This window comes from Lotus japonicus, chromosome 3, assembly GCF_012489685.1.
Source record: "Lotus japonicus ecotype B-129 chromosome 3, LjGifu_v1.2".
In the NCBI taxonomy this organism is placed as follows: domain Eukaryota; kingdom Viridiplantae; phylum Streptophyta; class Magnoliopsida; order Fabales; family Fabaceae; genus Lotus; species Lotus japonicus.
In genome coordinates, this window is record NC_080043.1 from 93,913,466 (window position 1) to 93,934,821 (window position 21,356).

General features: G+C 36.8%; 2 protein-coding genes, 1 long non-coding RNA gene and 1 other non-coding gene across 6 annotated transcripts; all 4 read right to left on the reverse strand.

Annotated features, from left to right (window-relative positions):
• Positions 1-684: 684 nt before the first annotated feature.
• Positions 685-5,759, reverse strand: LOC130745051 (metacaspase-6-like). Its single transcript, XM_057597196.1, has 3 exons — positions 5,417-5,759; positions 4,586-5,148; positions 685-690 (listed from the first exon to the last, which is right to left on the reverse strand). The coding sequence occupies exons 1-3, from the start codon at positions 5,757-5,759 to the stop codon at positions 685-687; spliced, it is 912 nt and encodes a 303-aa protein (XP_057453179.1).
• A 1,974-nt stretch (positions 5,760-7,733) lies between these two features.
• Positions 7,734-7,806, reverse strand: TRNAE-CUC (transfer RNA glutamic acid (anticodon CUC)). Its single transcript has one exon. It is a non-coding gene; the product is annotated as a tRNA-Glu (tRNA).
• A 2,034-nt stretch (positions 7,807-9,840) lies between these two features.
• Positions 9,841-12,443, reverse strand: LOC130747608 (thaumatin-like protein 1). The gene is made up of 3 exons (XM_057600585.1): positions 12,094-12,443; positions 11,343-12,012; positions 9,841-10,422 (listed from the first exon to the last, which is right to left on the reverse strand). Exons 1-3 carry the CDS (start codon positions 12,152-12,154, stop codon positions 10,098-10,100), a joined length of 1,056 nt encoding a protein of 351 aa, XP_057456568.1. The 5' UTR covers positions 12,155-12,443; the 3' UTR covers positions 9,841-10,097.
• A 4,022-nt stretch (positions 12,444-16,465) lies between these two features.
• On the reverse strand, positions 16,466-20,338 carry LOC130747609 (uncharacterized). 3 transcript variants are annotated; one of them, XR_009022436.1, is made up of 6 exons: positions 20,005-20,338; positions 19,886-19,920; positions 18,542-19,746; positions 18,302-18,450; positions 17,008-17,261; positions 16,466-16,872 (listed from the first exon to the last, which is right to left on the reverse strand). It is a non-coding gene; the product is annotated as an uncharacterized LOC130747609 (long non-coding RNA). The 3 variants fall into 3 exon arrangements; XR_009022435.1 differs by having other exon boundaries at positions 17,008-18,450; positions 18,542-18,687; positions 19,562-19,746; positions 20,005-20,335; XR_009022434.1 differs by having other exon boundaries at positions 17,008-18,450.
• Positions 20,339-21,356: the final 1,018 nt, after the last annotated feature.

Sequence of the window (21,356 nt, forward strand, 5' to 3'; positions counted from 1 at the left end):
ATTAATATTTTTTTTTTACTTTCTAATTTAGTGACGGAAGCAGATCCGTCACAAAGTCCTAGTATATTACTATTTAAAGGAAACAATGACAGAATATGAAGAAATAATTGTTTCGCCGCAAAGTTCTTAGTGACCGAATTTATTTGCAACGAAGGTATTCCGTCACAAATTCCAAGTGAATAATATTACTTGAGTTAGCGACGGTGGGTTGAGAGGAGAATTTCTTTCGCAAAGGAATTAGCGAGGAATATTTCTTTTTGTGACGGATAGTTTCTCTCTTCATATTCTGTCACTAGTTCATTTAAATTATATACCAGGACTTTGTGACGGAACATTTTCCGTCACTAAAATAGAAAGCAATTTTTTTAAAGGTGTCTCTAATGTCTATGGCGATTTCTTTAAAATAAATTAAAAATATATATTTATTGTCACTTAGAGTGGTGATTTACACTAGATAGGTAATTAAATCAAAAGTTATACTATAATGGTAAATAAATATCAAAAGTGAACTACTTTGGTAAAAAAGTCGTATGCCTCTTCTCCCCTCTAATTTTTCCCGCTTTCAATTAGTATAAAAGGGTCTCGGGTCTCCCCATTTTGAATTCTGAATGAGTCCATTGTTTAGATTTGTGTTGCATTTGCATGTTTGTGCTAATTGATTTATTGTGAATTTGTGATGCTGGATCATTGCTACAAGCACCAATAAACAATTAGGTTTGATTGAAAAATGCTTTCATTCATTCATAAATAAGTTTATTAGTACTGTCCTAATTTAATTTAACATGAGCTCTCTTTCTTCTTTTTTGCACAAGCTAGCTTGCATATTCTTGTAATGTCTCTCCAAGGAAAATTGTATTTTGGTTTTCTGTTTTTCTTGTTATTTGCTCTGTTTTCTCTTGATTTTTTTTAATTTAATTTGAGTTTTTGAAGCTGGGTTCTTGTACTCTTTCTTCTTCCTATGCCACGTAGCTTGTAACACATTGTAAAGGGGGAAAGGGAAAACATGCATGATTCTGTTAATGCTTTGATTTCTAAGTATTGTGATGAAATATTTCTTGTATGTCCTTTTAGACAATAGTTGTAATCTTAATTCTTAGTTGGACTTTAAACCCTGATCCACTTTTTTTTACAGCAAACTGTGTTAATTGTTTTGTTTGGCAAAGAAGGTTAGTTACTCATTTTAGAAGGGGAGATAAAAGGGAAAGAGTGACGAGGTTCAAATGTATTACATCCATCATGCTAGAAGAGCTAAGTCATGAGATCGACCACTTGCTTTTACTTGTTTGCTCCTTTTCATGAGTCATTAACTGATGGAGGTCAGGTAGCAGAGCTTTGGCAGTGGATCATGTTTGATCTCTCTGTGTTTGCTGAGAGTTTTGTGAAGGAAGTTGGTAATCTAGATGACGAAGTATTGGTCTTGAGTTCAGAAAATTCATTCACGCATATTCAACTGCAAGTGTTATTTGATGAAATCTGAAATGAAAAATTATCTAGTTCTTTAGTAATTGAACTCCATTGCGTTAGCCTCCTCCTCCCTCCAACACCATCAAGTGTATCTTGGCTTGCGTTGGTCTCCTCCTCCCTCCAACACCATCAAGTTAGCAACACCCTGGTGCTTTTGATCTTAAGTTTGAGGGGTCATTGCTTTTGCTCTTGTCAAATGACTAATGAGAAAAAATGACAGTAGCCTTAATATGTAAGCATCCTGGAATTTTTGTCCATTCACGTATTTCCTTAATGGATTCATCAGTTTTTAATGTTTAATGTCAATAATGTAAATGCATATCATGCATGATGCACCCTTTCCACTTATGTCAATAAACAGACTGATTTGACAAAAATTATGAAAGGTTAGTGCAGATAATGAAACGACTTGGGTTTCATGTTGTAGTTTCATCATCCTTGTTTGGTCTGGAGCTACTAAACAACTCTTTCGGTCAGTTTGATGCTTAGAGGGCACCATTGTGGATGAGTTAGACCATATTGCATCTCTTAAGGAAAGAGTTTTCATCTAAATTGGTTCAATTGTGTGTCATAAAACTAAATATGCAAATTTCAATATTTGTGGGATGCAAGCCAAACTAACCATAACCATAAGAAAACATGAAACAATTAAACTGTGATGAAAAATAAAAGAACTACTTTTGTTCCAAAACAACCATCATTCAAATATCAGACCAGCACACAAAAGAATCATAAGCATGTTGGAGGTCACTGCAAGAGAGTCCAGGTTTTTTATGAACACCCTGCATCTTAAGGGCCCGTTTGGTGCGACGTATAGTATAAGACCTGATAGTATAAGGCCTGATAGTATTAGGCCTGATAGTATAAGCCCTGATAACTTTCTTATACTATCCAGCGTTTGGACATACACTGTATAATTTACCATATCGTTTAAATTAATGCAATTTTATGTTTAATGAAGTATTGAATAATGATATAAAATAAAAATCAAATATGGAGGTGATTATAACGGTGGTGGCGGTGGTGATGGAAGTAGTGGTAGGTTGGTGGTGGTGGTGGCAATGGTGGTAGGTTGGTGTTGGTGTTGGTGGCGGTGGTGGTGACAGTGGAGATAGGTTGGTGGTGGTGGTGGCAGCGATGGTGGTTGTGGGGGTGGTGATGATAGGGTGGTGGTGGTGGTGGTAAGGCGGTGGCGGCTACAGTGGAGGGTGGAGGCAATGGTGGTGGTGGTGGTTGTGGTGGCGGTAGGGGGCGGCGGTGGTGGTGGCGGTAACATCGGTGGTGGCGGTTGTAAGATCAAGTTTTGATCTAGTAGTACAACTCTATGTTTTGATGATTACAAGTTAACCTTTTGATATGAACAATTGTGGTACTCTAACGTGTTTTTCTGAGTGTGCTATTTACAGGCTCTGACCTCAACTCAATCTCACACAAATCAGAAGCACTGTGTATAAAGAGTGACCCAAGCAACGCTTTCGCATTCACCATGTTCAGTATGAACAGTGGAAAAGCTTCAGAAGTTCTGAAGCTATACAAACTCTGATGTGGACTCAGTCGCTAGAAGCTCTGAAGATCCAGAAGTTCTGATAACCAAGAAACACTGAAGGTTCAGATGTTCTGATGGTGTAGAAGACTCTGAAGATCCAGAAGCTGAATAGTGGAAACTCTGAAGTCCAGAAGCAAGAAACTCTGAAGGCCATGTTCTTCCCTCTGAGTTCAGAATCAGAAGATACAATGGTCAGAGGATCTGTGCTTTCCCTCTGACTCTGATCAACCGGCTTCACAAGTTCCAATATGAAGTATTCCCCTGATCAGAAGTCTCCTAGGTTAAAAGGTCAAGTCGCTATCCAAGTACAAAAGCAAGTGTACCTTCCTGACGACCTACCTAACGTTCTCAGCCACAGCAGAAGCTGGATTTTCCAGAACTGCCCTCCAACGGTAGCATTTCCCATGCAACGCTCAACCCTAATCCTTGGAGTATATATAAAGGCTGAAGATTGAAAGAAGCGGAGAAGAAACTAAGAAGAAGCAATACACACGCGCAAGACATATTCAAAATATTCTAAGCTTTCTTTCATCTGAAATTCATTGTGTTTACTATAAGCTTTTTAGAAGCAATTTCTTTGTAAACAAGAACTTCATATACAGTTGTATAGTTTGCCTTTAGGAGATCAAGGTTGATCGGATCCTAGAGAAGACTAAGAGAGTGAATCTTAGTGTGAGCTAAGTCAGTGTAATTGTTAGTCACTTGTAGGTTTCAAGTGCAGTTGTAACTCTTACCTGATTAGTGGATTGCCTTCATTCGAAGAAGGAAGAAATCACCTTAACGGGTGGACTGGAGTAGCTTGAGTGATTTATCAAGTGAACCAGGATAAAATCCTTGTGTGCTTTTCTATCTCTTATCTTTAGCACTTAAGTTCTCGAAAGATTTGTCAAAATCTTTAAGGTGGAAGTTTTGTTCTGAAAACGTTATTCAACCCCCCCCCCCTTTCTACCGTTTTTCATACCTTCAGCGGTGGTGGCAGCGATGGTGGTTGTGGTGTTGGCGACGATAGGGTGTGGTGGTGGTAGTAAGGCGGTGGCGGCTTAGTAGGGTGGTGGTGACGGTGGAGGGTGGAGGCAATGGTGGTGGTGGTGGTGGTGGCGATAGGGTGGTGGTTGTGGTGTCGGTGGTGGCGGCGATTATGGTGGTGGTGGCGATAGGGTTGTGGTGGCGGCGATTATGGTGGTGGTGGCGGTAGGGCGGCGGCGGCGGCGGTGGCAACACCAGTGGTGACGGTAGGGCGGTGGTGGCGGCGGCGGCGGTGATCGGATGGTGGTGGTGGTGGTGGTGGTGCCAATGGTGGTGTAAGTTGGCAGCAATAGAGGGTGGTGGTGATGGTGACTTATACGTCACAACCTTATCATGCCTTATCCATCACTCACATGATGGATTAAATAATACGTCATTTTAACGTATAAGGGGACTTTGATGGATAAGCTTATACAATACAATGTCATCACCAAACAATGGATAAACTCATAATGTATTGTATAAGCTTATACTATCATGCCTAATACGGCGTGCCAAACGAGCCCTAAGTTTTTGCATAGTCTTTTGAGCAAGCTCCAAGTTTGTAACCTGACCATGAGTCTCTTCAATTATATCGAGCATGACATTGGTAAAACCTCCATATGATGTGTGTTCCGTGCAAGGAGGTGAAGTGGTTCTGGAAGAAGCTACCTCCGGTGGGGGGAAGAGTAATTTTGGTAAATCACTCAAAAGACGTTCGTGTCTATCTTTCTTCGTGCAGTTTTGGTCGTATACGAAAGGAGTGAACAGAGCTGCAAGAATATGAGGTGATTTTCTGCTTTCTGTTGAAATCCACTTTCTCTTCCTCTTCCTCTTCTTGTTCACATCTTCATTTTTCTCATCCTTAAGAATATTGACACGAGACAAATTGCCCGAGTGCGAAGTAAAACATTTACAATCTGTCTTGAAAAACTTTGGATCATGCCCTATGATCTTTCTTATTAACTCGTTGTTATAATAATCTTTAGGATCTATCCAGGTATCTGTATCTGATTTCTCTGTTGAGAGACTACAACAAATAGGTTTCCTGGCACGTTCAATTTCAATTTGGCAATCTGATACAAATGTTAGAGTACACTCCCGGTTGCCAAGAAGTTTTCCGAAAAAATAATCTGTTCGCAAACATGTACATAAAACATTACAAATTATACCAATGCAATATCATTTGTCATAAATATAGATTGTAATGATTAAGTTGCGGAAAATTAATGCAGGGTTTCAAATTGCAGTTCGCAACAGCAATTATGCAAGTCCGCATTGTGGGATATAACCCTACAATTCCGCGACACAACAGCAACAACAATTTAAAACCCTGGCCACAGCCGTGATTGACCATCGCAATTTAAAACACTTAATTAGGTATTTTATGTCATAGCTTACCTGAGAGAGTTAGTTTATCAGAAGTAACCATCCTTCCTGGTTTGCATCCATGGGCTATGAGATAGATGAAGAGGATGTCATCTGGGTTAGCATGATAAACCAGGTCGCACAACGCACTTATTATGTTTTTTTGAGTGGGCTGAACGTAGGAGGATTCTTCATCTTCAATCAGGAGAGTGATGTTATTTTCTGGAAATCCACGCAGTTCAATGAGATTCTTTTTCATCCTCATAATGAGTCCTTTGATATCCGTGTTAATTCGTGGATGCTTCAATCCAATCAACACAGCCTTCTTCTTCCCGTTCCTTACCTTTATCTCTTCCTTTGACTTCATCCGATCCATGGTGGATGCAGAGCCTGCTGCACTACTGCTGAAGGTAACAGAGCCTTGATGGTTTTATAACTCCAAACACTAACGTGCTCCTTAAGTCTAGGGTTCAATCCCTATATTGCCGTATAACAAGGCACGTATATATGGCATGGATTGAAAGTTGATACTGGAAGATCATAACTGGATCTTTTATTTTTGTTACAATCTGGAAAGATCAAGACAGGATCTGAATATATTGTTTTCCATTTTTTGTGACTAAATTCAATTCAATTGTAGTGATAACGGGTAATGTGGAGGGAAAATATATTAAGTTGATAAGTTAATATTTAGTTAGAATTTAAGTAATCTGTTTTTTTTTCTTGACCAAAGTATCCCCACGGCCGACAGCCGTAATCTATACTATATGTCTGGGCATCATACTTTTTTTTTTTGAACGAATCATACTTTTTTCTCAATTTTTAAGAGTTGAACTTCATTTATATGCATCGTCAATATAAAAATATGTATACAATCACATTTATCTATTTTCCATTTTAAATATTTTATTATGACAAATTCAGATAATTATGTAAAACATGTGTACACAATCATAACCCTCATACATGCTCTATGATATCTCCGTCATTAAATAATATCCCTCTGCCAAGCATTTGAATTAGTTATAAGCAGCTCAATAAGAATGTTTATATATCCTTGACATATAAATCAACGGTTGATACATTTAAATTGGAAATTTGAATTGTAAATTTGAAATTATTCAATGCAAGAGTAACGTACGCATGACTACCAACCATCGTTACTGGTTACCACTTCCATGTGATTACACCTATATAACAGCCCTTGATCTCTTTCTCCTTTCATTCTAACATGAAAGTGTGTCACTCTGTTCTCATTACTCTCTAATGGCTGAGTCTGCACCAACGCCAACTACGTGGAAAATTGGACGGTCACCTACAAAGAAGAGAAATATAGCTGAGTTCATAAAAGTCTATAATCGTATCCAAAGAGAGCTCTTCTTCTTGAATGAAGAACGGCCCGCGTCCTCTTCTACCAAGAAGAACACCGGAGTAGAGCAGGTTGTTGCAGCCCCGAGGGAGTTATTCTTGAATAAAGGAGAGGACGCGAGTCTAACGCAGGCTGCGTCCATGCACGAGGAGGATGCAGTGAGCTATTCAAGTTCAAATCTTTTTGAGCTTGATTTTACTAGGAGAACAAACTCGGTGACCGAGGACAGTGATGATGACGAGGAGGAGAAGGAGCACGAGGACGACCCAATTTTAGAGTTTGATCTTAGGGGAAATAGTAGGTGGAAACACCATATGATGGGTTGCAAGGCACTAGGCACTAAACTTACTTTAAATTAGGCACATAGTTTTTATCAAGTCGAAGGCAAAAAATTCGCAAAGCATATTATCATCTTACGTAAGCCAGGGGACATGTGAGTTGGGTAGGGGAGATCCTGGGATTAATCTCTAACGGGTGCAATTTATCTTTCCAATCTAAAAAAAATCATACCATCCATAATTTGATACTTTAAAAATGTCCCTGATTTATTTTAAGAGATTCTACCATTGATAAAATATAAATGATTATTTTGTCTTTTAAACTTCTAATTTCAAAAGATTTCTTGCTACATGTTAAATTAATGGTCATTGTTTACATGGCACGAACCTCCGCTAGCGCAGAGTCACCTATAAAAGGAAAGAAATTAAGTAAGTATACTGATAACGGACAAGGTTACTTTCAAATAAAAATTAGATATGAAAATTAACCATTTTAGTTAAGAAAATATTTCAAAGAATTTGTAAGCAAACATAAATGAATTAATTCTACTTTTTAAAATATCACTTAAATAAAATCAAATTTTCATTTCAAAAAAAAAAATCTCACATTAAAACACTTTTTTTTATCAGGAACAAATGGGCCCAAACTATGTGTGGTGAGCAAGAACGCCAGGTCTGCTTTGTCGTGAAAAACAAAACAAAATTCCGTTGCCGGGACTTGAACCCGGGTCTCTCGGGTGAGAGCCGAGTATCCTGACCAACTAGACTACAACGGACTGGTGATAATTGTGGTCATATACAGTAATATATTTGATACCTAATACAAACTCACTTTCAATGTGGCAACGTTTCTAATTCTTCTTAGGCATCACGTTATAGATTCCAGTAGACAATCCAAAGTTTTTATGTTTGTAAAACATGATCTCATTTTCAAGCAGCAAAAATTTGATGATCTGTGACCTGCATGCATCAGTTGAGGATCGGTTGGTGGGTAAAATTAGTATGGAAAAATTGTTTTTTCCATACTAACCAATTTTTGGCTAATTTCACAGCTATAAGCTTGCCTCGTGCGTTCCCAAAGTGAAGATTTTGCTGCTGGGTGCCATCTCCCATTAGTGGTGTGGGTGGCGTATTGCGAAACTTTATATATAGGAGAAATCATGAAATCACTTTCTATTTCCTTTTCAATTGAAAAATAACATTTTTCATTCTAAATTAGTCTAAAGTCATATTCATACATTCCTAATTTTCAGATATAACAAAAAAAAATTCATACATACCTTACAGTAGGCCCTAAATCTTAAATTTGAATTTGTACAATGTGATCCTTCTTTTTGAAAATTGCTGTGAAAAGGTTCATTTTGTTGAGACATAACACCAATTTAATGCATGCGAATTCAGGCACTTTCGACAAGATCCGATCTTCTTATAGTATTTTATTATTGGCCTTGATTATAAGAGCATAAAAAATGTGGAACCACATTTGCTATACTACTAATAATTAAGCTTGTTTGCGTCGGTTTGATACTGCAAACGTGATTTTATATATTTCAAGAACATGAGTGAAGAAATAATATTTGGTCGTGTCAAGTTCAGCATGAGTCTTGTTGAATAATAAAAAATCCAAACACAGGATGGTAGTGTTCTGCAATACTCTCAACCCACAGCCTTCAGGCCTTAATTAACCTTTTTTCTGACAAAATGCATCTTAGAATTCCTTCTTTCATGGCAGGCAAAAGACAAAAGCAAAAGCAAGCAACTTGTGTTGGCCACAAAATGAACCCCAAATTAGCCCAAGTTAAAAGATAGATTATATTATTCACATTATGAGAAACCTTTCTCTCACCATTGGTTGCTGAGAAACCAAATTCAAATACAAATCTATCTTTGTTAGTTACTATCATCCATGTGAAACCAACAAAACCCACCCAAAGTTGCACAAATATGTTAGTTTTTTCAACCCCCAACAACCATAGATCCTCAAAAAGCTTCCTGGGGGAGATAACTTATAAACACTGTTGGGAAATAATCTGTTGGGGAAGATGCTGCAACTTTTGGATTGATGAAGATTTTGATGACGGAAGAACTTGAAGATTCAAAGCGTGCATAAGCACTAACCTTTAGGTTAAATTCGCCCCCACCAATTACTGTGTATTGGATGCAAGTGAGAAAACCGGCGAATTCCCTTCAGGATACTTTGAATTCCTTGATGTGGTTTGCACTAACACACCAAGCGTATCTTTGATAATAGTTTACAGAAGTATGATTCCCACACTTCACTCATGCATTAGTGAAGTTAAGGATGATTTAGAATATAGTAAATGGAGGAGAAATTGACCAAAAGGAAGTCCAATTTCGTGCATCAGAATTAAGTATCTCTTTATATAGAGATGTAACATCCCTTGATGAATGGATGTGTCTCTTTGAAAATAACTGTCTAAATCGGTTATATATTATTAATGTTCCACAAGAGACATGACCATTCCATGGCTCAACTGGCAATCACATCTGATGGCCCACGCGAGTAGTAAGTCGCGAGTCCGAATCCAAGGGCCGTGACTTTTTGCCAAAATTTGAATTTTTGCTAATTCAAATTAAAATTAATTAATAAGAAAAACGCAGCCAGCAGGTTTCGAACCTTGCACATGGAGATAAAAAGCACATTGTCTAACCACTGAACCAATATCAACATATTGATATAGTCTCAAACATTAATACCTATAACAATTAATACAAACATATTTCCAACTACATATTTTGGAAATAATTCTCACAAACACTCCCAAGATTAATACATAAAATAACAACACTTTAAACGAATGAAACATGGAATAATTTTTTTAAGCGAATCTTGAAGTGGGTGGTTTACAATCAGGAAGAAGAATCTGCCAGCTTCAGTGGCAAAAGCCAAAATTCATGAACCCATCAAAACCCGCAAATCTAAAGACCCATTTACACTTAACAAACTAAAAGCCACCATGATACACTCGCAACGAGAGGATTTAGTCACTACATTTCGGTGGTTGATACCCTAGTCTCAATCAAAAAAAGTCAAGATGATAACCTGCTAAAGCAACAAGAGAATAAGCAAAAAGCTAGCAAGGTAGACAAAAGCAGATATTAAAGCTGTTCTTGGGGAATCTCCCATGGCTAAACCAGCTAGATATGACCCATCTGCCAGCATGGTCTCTCCTCCGGATCCTGATCCTGATCCTGAACCTAACCCAGACCCTGTTCCGGGAACTGAGTTCCCTAAACCGGTGTCTGGACCAGTGTATACCACACCCCCATTGGTCCCTGTTCCTGTCCCAATCCCGGTTCCTATCCCTGTCCCTGACCCTTGTTGTGGCGTGGTTGAGGTCACTGGGTTAGCATCTCGTGAAGATTTCTGACTGCAAAATCCAAACATTGACATAATCAATATTATTTTCTCAAACAGAAAAATGTCTAAAGATTTTCTGGCGGTAAGATATCCAATGCAATAGACAATAATACCAGTATTGAGTGAAGACACAAATATGTGTGCATATGTAACATTAGAATAATTAAAATCTCAAACTGGTTCCCAGATGATAAAAAATGATCAGTAACTATAGTCTCTACAGAAAAAAAAAGGCTTAATACATAAACAATTTTGGGAAGAAACTTGTTTGAGTACCTTCTACTGGGTAAAATTGATTCCATGAAAATAGAAGTTGATCCAAATATACCTTGAATGCACTTTTAATCTTGTAAGAGGCAAAAAATTATTTTCATCTATCAAAATCCTTCTAAGCTTATTCTAAGGTCAAAATTAATTTTAGAGAGAAGTTTCTCTGAGTAGCTTCAACGAAGGTTTTAAAATTGATTCTAAGGCGAAACAAGTTGATTCAAACATGCTACAAACTCTCAAGCCCAAAAATCTTCCGAAAGACTGACAAAATTGAGTGTTCACTCTAATGGTACCATTAGCCAAACCTAAAGACAATCACCAAGCACCAACCAACATTAAGACTCACCCAACAATCAATATACTATGAATAACATAAGCATTAACAAGCTCACCCTTGGCCGCATAGTATTTCTGACACCAGAAAATCTGACACTCAAATAAAATAAAGCACAAGACAATGACATTACATGAATTTTTCAACACTAGAGACATGTTACTACTACTAAATAATACACTCCACAAGAAAAATCTAACATAAACAATGATTAAAGTGTAACAGTATTAGATTAAAATAATACTACTACTAGGAAATTTAACATGGCACATCAATCAATGAATGTGGTATGCATAAACGTATAAACAATGTATAAACAATGTTACCTAGGTGAGGATGGGCAAAAGGTAACCGTATAATCTGCAGCAGTACATGTAAAAGTACTAGAAGCATCATCGTATGCGTAGCTATACGATTTCGGGCAAGCAGACTTGAACATCTCCGAGTAAATCGACGGCCTACAAGTCACCGGTGACCCATACGCGCCGCTGCAACAATACTCCGGGCTGCCAAAAGCCTCACACGCGCTCTTACACGCGCTGCCATCAGACGCCTTCAGCTCCGCGGGACACTGCCGGTTCAGATCCGAACTGCACCCGGTGGACGCGCAGATACCCGACCCGCCGGTGCCTTCCACGATCATGGGGAGATTGTACCCGTCGACGAGGCTCACGTCGTAGAAGTCCTGCCCGAGGGTGCCGAGTGTGAACTCGGCGAGGGTGGCAGGTGGGGCTGCTCCGGCGCCGTTGCATTCGACCTGGCCGGAGCCGCAGTCGCCGGTGAGGCATGACCCGGTGCCTGATGCGTCGAATGTGCAGCCAGTTCGGGCCCAGAAGCGGCCGGACCAGCCGGTGGGGGCTTGGAAGGTGCGGGAAGTGGCGGTGGGGAGCTCGAAGCCGGTGCTTTCAAGAGGGGAGCTGCCGGCATTTGCGAGAATGCCGGGCCACACTGTGTAGTCACATCTGTTGAGGAAGGTGAAGGTGGTAGCTCTGACACCTGAAATAGCAAAACAACAACAAGTGAGAAGAATGGTAGAGAAAGAGGAAAAGGAGGTTGGTTATTTTTTGGTTTTGTTACCTGTGGGAGTGAGGAGTAGGAGAGTAATGAGAATGAAATAAGAGGAGGCTAAGGGATCCATGAGTGGAAGCTAGCTTGGTTTTTTTGGGTAGTGATAATGGGTTACTTGTTTTGATGAGAATGGGAGGGAGGTTTTGAGTGAGAGAATGTGAATGATTGAGTGTGGGGGAGAGAAGATATGGGTGGAATGGTGGTGGATTGGAGGGAAGAGGGCCCTGTTTACTAGAGAGTGGGAGGGAGGAGTAGGGGATTCTTGAAAGGGTAAGGGAAGTGTTTGGAATGGAAAATAGTTGGGTAGATAGAAAAGGACGAAGAAGAGTGATTTCAGGGTAAAAAAGCAGCACAATCCACAAGGAGATGGGTCAAGGTCTGTTACCAAGGACTAAGGACAAGGAGGGATACCCATGCCCTTGAATTAACAAATTAATAAATTGTTATCATCAAGGTAATGCTCGAGAAAAAACACAGTACACTAAGCATGTTTGTTTTAGTGTCATTGATAATGTAAATGTAGTTTTACATATCTCAAACAATAATGAAAAAATTATAATTTGATATGTTAAATTTAATATAGATTGGATACGCAAATTTTTGATAAATTGACTTCAACATGAATCCACATTAAATTCAACAGAAATTTAAACACATAAGTGTGGAAAACGGTTCATTAAACATGCATTTATCCACCTGCGTGGCTTGATCGTTCATATTTCATATACTAGAAAAGGAGATCTTGTGTGGAGAGAAACATTTCAACAAGTAATACTCATAACTTTGATTAGCATCATCTTAATATAATAAGATTTATAAATTCTATACCCAAGCATCATCGTCATTTGTGTGTGGAGCATTGAATCATATATAGTCTTGTTTCAACTATGTCATAATGACAACTAGAAGGCACAAGAGAACTATACCCCATTCATGAGAAGAGGTCTTATTTACTCTTCATGAAGGAAATGAAAACTAGAATGTCGATTGTGTGAACGTCGGGCTGAATTAGCCAGTCCCTCTACTATAACATCAATTTATGAACAACGAAGCTATGCAGGTAGGATCAAGCTTCGTGATGATCTTATTAAAAACTAGCTAGAGGAGTGTTTGTGTCAAGAACAAAACCAAAGGGTCATAATCCCTCCTCCGACTGATAGCACTCCAATGCAACCTCCTCTGATTTTGTCAAACAACTCACCCATCCAAAGAAGCTTCGAGAGTTAAACCACTTGGTCACTCATCAGAATGTGACAGATACAACTAAGACCACCGAGAAGTCAGGCATAACATGACATAGATAGCGATGGGGGCTCACCAAGAGAAATGACAACCTGGTGTAATAACTTGTGCTAAAGATGCCCTAAGTGTTGGTTTTATTTTTTGATAAACGCCCTAAGTGTTGGTTTGTTTTCTAGTTGACAAGGGGTTGGATGCATGTATAATGAGAATCTATTTGTGAGCATGGAAAGAATGTGTGTATAGACTCCGACAATGTGTACTCAAACAATTTACACCATGCTAATATTATAGTAAAAGTTAATTAATCATTGTACTTAACCATTCATGTTTTTTACTTTATAGTATAACAATAAAATTCATGCAGTTTAAAATATACATGGCCGGTGATTTATATGTCATAAAAGAAAATATTCAAGAGAAATATTTCCAGGTGGTCCTGTACCTGTAAGAAGAGTCAAGAGCAAGAAAAATGTATTCTTTTCCGTTGTCATTGAATTTACATTTTTGAAGTTATATGATTTTTTGTTATTGTCATGCACGCACTCATTCTAGAGTTTAAAAAAAATATTTTCCTCTTCTTTTGTAATTTCAGTCTGAGGTGGGCTCCAAGTGGAAGGTGTGATCATTTTTCAGCAAGATATGGTGCCACATAGATCATATGACCGTTTGGCACATGCCAGAGTGGCAGTTGCAGTGTATAGTAATGATATGAGAAGCATTGGATTCCATTATCACCTCTCTTCTTTTTATGCCACACAGTGATACTGTCACAGTACCATCTTTTCCTGAAAATTTTGACTTTCAAACTTATTAAAACCCAAAAAATATAAATAAAATATGCAAATAAATCATATAATAAATTTTCCCCCTTTGCTTTTTTGACTCTTGGCTCAAAATCCAGAAGTGTAAAAAAAATACATAAATTACATGATCACTTATAATCTTTCATAAAACAATTATGGAAGAAAGGAATAGGCCAAACAAAATAGAATTATATAAGAAAATTTCCATCTGGGCCAAACATGAATCTCCACCTGGACCATAATCACTACTTTCATTTATTTTTAGAAAAAAGTTAACCAAAAACATGAATCTCCATAATCATATCTTATGATTATTCCCCCTTAGCTCCCAAAAATAAAAATAAAAGAGTAGAGATAACAAAAATGCAGTATTCTTCTGATCATGGATTGTTCCTCCTCCATATGCAGCAAAAGAAACTTCAACAACTAGCATCAAAAAATAGTTTAGTGGACACGATTTTCAAAGGCAGAGCATCCTTTCTCAGACACGCATCACGAATTTTGGCCCATTTGACCAAAAAGAAATATAAGTTGAATAATTATAAAAAGTTAATTAGGCGATAGTTACTCTCTTTTCATGTTCAAGAATAAAAAAGAGCCCCCACTTTTGTTCTCAATTTTAACTTATGCAAAGTTAACTTTCTTTCCCAAAAATATTCTTTTGAGATAAACTTAATTCATTTAGTTCAAAAAAAAATACTTAGTTAATTTAACAAACTTTGGGATAAACTTACATTTTAGGGCCAAGATAAGTTGGTGTTGAGTTGGGTGGATCATCGTCAAGTTAGGCTGATTCGATCTTTTGTGTTAAGCATTCCGTCCAGATCACCCTCGTGGGGTTTAAGATTGGTCTAAGTGTTTAGTTCGGCTAAGGTCGTTCAAGTTGAATTTTATATTATAATCATTGTAATTGTAATAATATTAATTAAGTTAAAAAGGATTATTTCTATTATAAAACTATCATTATTTTATTAAAATAAAAAAAATGATTGAAGAAAATTTAGTTACATCATACATATACAAAAATTTACAACTGAAAATATTCCATATTCAAATAAGAAAATTGAAAAATTAAAAAAATTCAATTGATTCCATTGAGTTTTTTTATTTATTTATTTAAAATTCCTTAAATTTTGAGATTATCACATCAAACCACACTAAACTTTTTCTTAAGTAATATTTTTGTTTTGAAAAAGATGCTTGAATTGATAGCTTAATTCCTAGATTAATATAGAGCTTTGCATTGCACAATTTATATATAAGTACTAGTATTTTTTACCCGTGCGATGCACGGGGATATTTATATTTTGTTTTTTGTGTTATTTTTTTAAAGATATTTCAGGGGTTAAAAGAACACATTTTTTTAGACATAAGAAAATAAGAAATCATAAATTTGTAAGTTTTTTTTATCTTTACGGAAAAATTTTTTTGTATTGAATGTTTGTTTTTATTTTTGTTTTTTTGAGTTACAATTTTTTACCTTTTGTCGTTTTTCTCCCAAATGCTTGATTGATGGTTATTTTTTTATGTATTAAATAGTTTATTACAGGGAATTGAAGTAACATGTATGTGCTAAAAGTTATTATTAATATTATTAGTAACTCTATATATTTGTATAAAAATAAACTCTATAAATCAAAAGTAATTATTTGTGTCCTATGAAATTCTCTAACTCATAAACTAAATACTAATAAACACATTTAAAATAATTTTAAGTTAATTAATTCTATTTTTGTTACAAATTTAGAATATGGATTGTCATGGAATGATGGACAAAATTTGTTTTGACCTTTGAGCTAACACTTTAAAGTAAAATAAACATGTATTTACTTAATGCAACCATTATTATTGAGGTAGTTCATCAAAGTTTGATTTTTACGCTTTCTTTATGCTTCCATGGTTTTCTTTTAACGTTACAAAATAAAAAAAAGTGAGTGGGATGGGAATATAGAATGTAATGACGAATGAGTGAATGACAATTTCACTATCTAGGGGAGTTACACTATGGCCATTGTCTTTAAAACGTTTTCCTTGTTGTTAAGTTTGCTAGATGTTTTCCAATTGAGAGAAAAGCCTTGTAAGTTAATAGAAAGACTTTTAGAGATATCATGTAGATATCATAAGTCATAATTATAAATTTGAAGGTAATATGAGCTGAAGTTCTTTTTATCTATAAACCATTTTTATGTCCTCACCTCAAAGTTCATCAATCAAGGATCTGATACAAAGCACACCCATGATATTATATCATATGATTTAGCTAGCTTTCCTGTATGTTCTACTTAGTCACACCCATAAAATACATCTTTAAAAAGGAAGGAAAGTGAAGGCAAAACTTGTACAAAAAGTCAAAAACTAAATTATTCAAGCATATGAAATGCAAAAATCAACACTGACAAATATGTAGATGACAAATAAACAGGATGTTGTTAATATTATTATTTATCATCATTAACACTGCAGTCCTATTTACTGATCTCATTACTAATAAGCTCAAAGTCATGCTAGGTTCTCCAAAGGAGTAAGAACTGTCTTCCTTTGCAAACTACGTTACTTTTTCTCTGCCCTGACCACTCATCTTGTATCCAACAAAGGTAATTGCAGCATTTAAGAACAAAGAAGCTGAGTAGATAAAAGCAAGGATGAAACTTGTCTTCCCCATGGTATGAGGTGAATTTTAATTCAATACGCATCTTTTTCAAATCAAAGTTGTTGATAGAATGCTCCATAAATCTCAAGTGACCTGAAATTCAAACTTCAATGTGTAAAGCTAGATAAACCTACACTTAGAATAATGAAAAACCGCATCCATTATTTGCATAAATTAAGAGGCTTCCACCATAAAAAAGATGGATGCATTAGAAATAAAGCAGCTTACTTGGTCACATGGAGTAATACAGTTTAACAATTCAATCACTAACAACTCCTGCATGCACACAAAAGTAAAATGAGAGATGTTTCCAGAGACATGCTCAAATTCCAGGGGAGAGGATTCTTTCACAACTGATATATCTTAGAGAATCAAGAGGGGATATGCTCAATGAGAGATGTATCCAAGGACATGCTCAATTTCCAGGGGAGAGATTCTTTCACAGCTTATATGCCTTAGAGAAAGTCTCAAGAGGGGATAAGCTGAAACATTATATCAAAATAGAAAGTAGTGAGCAAAGTAAAAGCATTCTTATTTGTCCTTCCACTGCACGAAAGCTCCATTTAGCAACCTAACTTCTATAATTTAAGTCAACAAACAAAGGAAGATCAATATCGAGAAACAAAAAGCGTATGAATATCAAATTACAGTAAAAGACTGTAAGCGGATGGATACATTTTCTTGTTAAAATTAACTAATGGCAAAAATGGTAGCAAACAACACATTTAACAATGATAGCAGTTATGTCTAGGAGAAATTTAATAGTACTATGTGGTATGAGCCTAAGAGAAAAGGAACCATACAAAAAGAGCAAAGAATTATGACATAAAATGGTACGCTAAAGTGGTAGTCTACTTATCAACATTACTCAATTTATGATTTTCCTCATTGGTCTATCTACTTACTCTATCTCTAGACCTTTCTTTTATTCGATTTATCTCCCTTTCCTTCCCTCTAGTTTTATCTTTCCCCTTGTCCTTCTCCCCATCTTTATAGCTTACCCTCTTCTCTTAACTATTTGTATGCTTCTCTCGCTCTCTTTCCTTTGCCTTATCCCTATCCCTTTCATTCAAATAAACCAACACCTGAATTATAGCAAATACTACTAATTAACTGTAGAAACAAACATATCTCACACTGCAAAAAAAAATTAAAAATTAATGAGCCTAGCTAAAGCAACAGCTCCATCATACCAAACCTCCTCATCTCTGTTTTCATGGCAGTCTACTTTATCATCAACATTACTCAATTTTTTTCCCTCCCCCTTGTCCTTCTCCCCATATCTATAGCTTTCCCTCTCCTTTTCTCTATCTATATGCTTCTCCCGCTCCCTTTCCTCTGCCTTATCCCTATCCCGTCCATTCAACTAAACCAACAAAGATGACCATATAAATGTAGTTTATAGGGCTGATTTAGGAAACTTTGAACAGAAATAACAATTGGACATGTTACAAATATATAAAAGCTTGAATTCACAGGGGAAAAAGTGACAGATATAAGCTTGAAAAAAATAATCAAATACCGTTTCTTCATTGCTATGCTTTGGAAAGCTAAGTCTTTTTTATAAGCATTTGGAAATTTAAGTAATCCCCCCAAAGTGGTATCATTTGATTCATCACAATCTTGAGTTCCTTCTATGCAGAGCTGAACATCAAGACATTACCTTTTCACCTGAACTCAAGAAATAAGACACTTGTAAACAAAGTAACAAAAAAAAAAGACACTTATGGTTTAAAGTTGAATGAAGTTGACATTTATTTACCTCTGACGGCATAGAGGGATTATCAAGTATTGAGAACCCTCTGATATCTATTTCAAGGCCAAAATCTTCTTCTGGGAGTATTTCCAACTTGATATTCACTTGCAATACAGTGACTTTCCATAGTGGAATAGGTGACTGATAAAAAACTGGGGAAGAGAACACATTAAATACCAAACACTAACTATTGACCCAAATAGGTGAAAAATAGTCTAAATCCATATTTAAAAAACACATCATTCCCTTAATTTTAAGTATACTGCTGAAGTAATAGCAAGTTCAGACATGAACCAAACACCACATATAAATTCATAGGATTTTATTGAATGAAATCACATCAGTTCTATGTGGTAGGATGCACAAAAGTAAAAATCAAAATAGAGAAATGAAATCATGAGATGTGTTGAAGGGGAAGCTTCAATTGTTGAAGACGCTGCCTGAAATCGATTGTGTAAAAAAGGAGAAAGGAAGTAAGAAACAGAAGGTACATGCTAGAAGAAACCAAAACCATTTCGCCAAAAGTCAGAACACCAATAGTAGCAACAACTCAATATAAAATCAACTCTATACATTCAGAGTAAGTCACTGATGGTTATGTTTTGTTGAAAAGTGAAGTTATTTTTAGAACGGTCATACTTGAGCATCAACTTCACTTAATTATCACTTATGGATAACATGCTACCTTATATATTTTGGCTTTCTATACTGATATATATTTTTGAAAACCACAAAGCATGCAACAACTCATTCAGTAGACAACAGACCCTTGCAGTACAATGTGAGGATGCTTGGGAAAATATCTAAGATTATGTTGGCCAAAAGAAAGAATATCTTAGCAGAGCAAAACAATAACAATGACAGAATAATCTCAAACATAGTTGTTGTAAGCTCTATTGCCAAATACTTCAAAAGTGTACAAAAAATATTATAGTGTAATAGCCAACACTTGTAGAGCATAGATAAAGCACAGGTTTTTGGAGAAACTAAAGAAAAGAAGAATACCCATGTAGTGACTTATCTTACCAATTTGACTCAAGGACTGATATAGTGAAGAAACGTAGTGGGGAGGATACAAAATGGCCAAAAGGGCTGGCTGTGGCACCCGCTATGAATCTGAAAACTATGCAGCAGGAATAGAGCTGGTGTGGAGCCACTGGGACCAATTCAATTCACTGATTGATCCTTGCGAGTGAAGCTCCTCCATCATTCTGCTTTGTTAATATCAAACATGAATTTTAGACTTAAAGCACTTCAAATTAACTAATTGAGAGAGAGAGAGAGATGGGGATGCTATCAAACTCAATCAGTGAATGGTTTCAAAATTTCTAAGTGAAAATCACACTTTACCTGCTGTGGAATGAATCATACTTTCCAATCTCGACCTGCCAAAGAAAAGCAATAAGAGACTCACAAAGCCGAGAAGACGAAAGAAAAAAAAAACAAAAGAACCGAAATTTCAGAAGAACCTAGGTTGGGAGATGAAGATCAGGAAAGAGACCAAGGTCGCTCCAGAAACCACGCAACCTACGAACCTCCTCCGCGTCTTCCACGTCGCCTACTTCACCTCCGCCAAGAAGCTTGGCCTCGCCGGGGCTCAGTGAAGCTCTCTTCCGCCGTCGACGGTGGCCGTTCAACGTCTGTCGCCTCCAATCTCATCCTCTCTCTCGATTTCTCGCTTTGACGTTATATTATAGCGTTTTGGAACCCTCGAATGGGAAGATGGGAAAGGAAAAGGGAGTGAAACTGAAACGGATAACAGCAGAAACTCAAACGTTCAAGAGAGAGAGAAACCCGTATCTTAAGATTTGATCAAGATTAGCTGAAATAGACGGTTAAGATTTCATTATTTCTTAAATTTTTTCAAAATTACTGAACTGACCATAGAAAAACTTCATTTTATGTGTATTGAGTAATTGAATTACGATTTTACCCTCCAAGCTGCAAAAACTCTTCCTTTATAGATAGTATAGATAGATAGATAGATTACTTGAATCATTTGAACAAATCTGTTAAAAAGTGAATTGTGTTGACTAAAAGTCAATATTGTAATTAGACAAAGTGAGTTAGTTGACAGAAGTTTGTATAAATAGGGATTACTGTTGAGAAATAAACAAGGAAAACTTTTCACACGCAGAAAAACCTTTTCTTTCATACACTGTTTTTGAGTTTGTTTACAATTGGTATCAGAGCTCCACACGGGGCCTGAACCAAAGAACTGCAGTTCTTGAAACGAAGAAGATAAGCCATGGCAGAGAGCTCGAATTTCTCACAGCCCGCAGTGCCGAAGTTCGATGGTCACTATGATCACTGGGCGCTTTTGATGGAGAACCTGCTCAGGTCAAAGGAGTATTGGCCAATCGTTGCAGATGGAGTTCCTGCACTGGCACCGAATGCTAACGCGGAACAGATCAAGATTCACGAGGAAGCAAAGCTGAAGGATCTCAAAGCCAAGAACTATCTCTTCCAATCGATTGAGAGAAGCATCTTGGAGACAATTCTGAACATGGAGACATCCAAGGAAATTTGGGATTCTATGCGGGTGAAGAATCAAGGTTCCACCAAGGTTAAGCGAGTGCAATTGCAAGCCCTAAGACGTGAATTTGAAGTTTTGGGGATGAAGGAAGGAGAAACGGTTGTGAATTACTTTGCAAGGACTTTGAGCATTGTGAACAAGATGAAGATTCAAGGAGAATCGATCAAGGAAACCCTAATTGTCGAAAAGATTCTTAGATCACTGACTGAAAAGTTCAATTATGTAGTGTGCTCCATCGAGGAATCCAATGATGTGGACACCATCACCATAGATCAACTTCAAAGC

Excerpts from the sequence above, each read along its gene's own strand:
- LOC130745051 (XM_057597196.1), bottom strand. The coding sequence starts at position 5,759 with ATGGATCGGATGAAGTCAAAGGAAGAGATAAAGGTAAGGAACGGGAAG. Across the intron at positions 5,149-5,416 it reads TGATAAACTAACTCTCTCAG|ATTATTTTTTCGGAAAACTT; the intron begins GTAAGCTATGAC and ends GTTTGCGAACAG.
- LOC130747608 (XM_057600585.1), bottom strand. The coding sequence starts at position 12,154 with ATGGATCCCTTAGCCTCCTCTTATTTCATTCTCATTACTCTCCTACTC. Across the intron at positions 12,013-12,093 it reads CCTACTCCTCACTCCCACAG|GTGTCAGAGCTACCACCTTC; the intron begins GTAACAAAACCA and ends TTGCTATTTCAG. Across the intron at positions 10,423-11,342 it reads TTTTGCCCATCCTCACCTAG|TCAGAAATCTTCACGAGATG; the intron begins GTAACATTGTTT and ends TGGATTTTGCAG.